General features: G+C 43.5%; 1 protein-coding gene across 1 annotated transcript; it reads left to right on the top strand.

The window, feature by feature from the left end:
• Positions 1–194: 194 nt before the first annotated feature.
• SARC_07917 (hypothetical protein) lies at positions 195–1,848 on the top strand (the record flags this gene model as incomplete). Its single annotated transcript, XM_014298117.1, has 3 exons — positions 195–288; positions 390–938; positions 1,591–1,848. Coding segments are annotated over 3 exons (901 nt in total), but the record flags the coding sequence as incomplete, so codon positions are not given.
• Positions 1,849–1,963: the final 115 nt, after the last annotated feature.

Genomic DNA, 1,963 nt, shown 5'->3' with positions numbered 1-1,963 from the left:
TAATTTCAAGAAAAGAGTTGGTAGGCGTATGCATTCATCCTGGAACTATTTCAAACTACTCCCTGATGCAAAAAATACAGTGCATCGCTTGCGAACAAGTATGGGCCCCCAACACTAATGCCCAGAGACGCACTGCTCATCTCCGCAGCTGTGTGAAGCAGACTCAGAACGTGCGACTTGAATTTGCTGATATAATGAGTGCTCCTTCCGTTAGCGAAAAGGTGACTTATGTGGGCAAGAAGACTGCAAAGGTAGTTGTGATCGACAGAGAGATTGATCCGGAGCAATGTACTTTGCCAGGGCTGAAAACCTATCCTATCAAACGTACGGATGGCGATTATACTTCTAAACAGAGCCACATAGTATTATCAAAACATTTCGGGATACAGATGGACATGGAGATTACAAGATTTTTGTGGCGAATTCGATAGCGTTCAATGCGGTTAACTCCCAGACGTTGGAGAATATGGTTACAGTAATTCGGAAGGCTTCAGTCTCTCACCCTATACCCCATCGTCATCAGTTGTCTTCAACATTAGTGCCTGCGTTATTTAAAACCGCTCGGGATGAAAGTATGATCGTGATGAATAATATTTTTCCCTTGTGTGGTGGAACGGTAGATATGGATGGTTGCACGGTAATGCAAGAGAGCTTGATAAATGGGGTGGTAAAACTAGGCGATCTTCCTACTCCATTGCCAATTGGTATTTTCAACACAAAAACACATACATTAGTGGGGCAGAAGAAAACCAAAGAATGGAATGCAGAAGTGGCCATAGATTTTATAAATAGTTTGCCGTATGATGGGAAATTTGTGTTCCTGTTTGTATCAGATACAACTGGAAACATGGTAAAATGCTGGCCTATAATAGAAGAGAAGCTGCCTTGGATATCGTGCGCTCCCGACCCTATGCACGTCATGAACTTGGTACTAATGAGTGTGTGCACTATACCGTGCATTGAAAAGACACTCAAGGAGTGTGACAAAGTAACACAATTCTTTTGGAGCTCCACATACTTAATGGCTCAAATTGATTTATACGCGGCACTTCATCATAACCGCCAGATAAGGCCACTGAAGACAACAACCATGCGATTTGCCAAGCTCCTTCACATATCGTACCGTCTAATGAATCTGAAGGACGGAATATGCGAGACTATCTTTGTAAAGACTACTAAGGAAACATTGAGCAGTCGGTGAGATCATCTATGGGATGTGAAGCTTCGAAACCTATTGTGTCGAAGATAACAGGCTATATGAAGAAGGCGGAGCTGTTGTGGAAGAGTCTAACTAAAGCTACTGGCGATTCAAAAGATCTTGCCGACCAAGTATTAACAAAACTAAATCACGGGATACGTGGCAACTGGTCTTTTTTACGTGATAGTACCTTCTACCTGGCGGCGTATTGCCTCGACTCAGCATTTATCGCGGACAACCCATACAGGGAACCGGCAAACCGCGAGGCTCTTCACATTGTGATTCGACGCATACTCAATTCATATCCATCATCTGATGATAAAGAAGCATTTTTCAGCAAGTGTACAGCGGAGTTGGACATCTCTAAATTCCTACTGGTGCTACTGTGGGAGACGAGGCCACTATTGAGGATGCAAGCAACATAGAAGACACTACTGCTACTGGTGCTACTGTAGGAGACGATGCCACTATTGATGATGCAAGCAACATAGAAGACACTATTGGTGCTACTGCGGGAGACGAGGCCACTATTGATGATGCAAGCAACATAGAAGACACTACTGGTGCTACTGTGGGAGACGAGGCCATTATTGATGATACAAGCAACATAGAAGACGCTGTGCAACAGCCTTTTATGCCCATACAAACCCGTGTTCATAAACAAAAACGCACAAATCAATACATATTTTCTTCGGGCTCAACAACGAAGCGGACGAAATTAATGCAACAATCTGTTCTTATTGATGAAGGACCTTTACCGCTAGG

Source organism: Sphaeroforma arctica (assembly GCF_001186125.1).
Source record: "Sphaeroforma arctica JP610 unplaced genomic scaffold supercont1.665, whole genome shotgun sequence".
NCBI lineage: Eukaryota > Ichthyosporea > Ichthyophonida > Sphaeroforma > Sphaeroforma arctica.
Note: the sequence above shows the minus strand (reverse complement) of the source record. Positions and strands in the feature narration are given on the sequence as shown.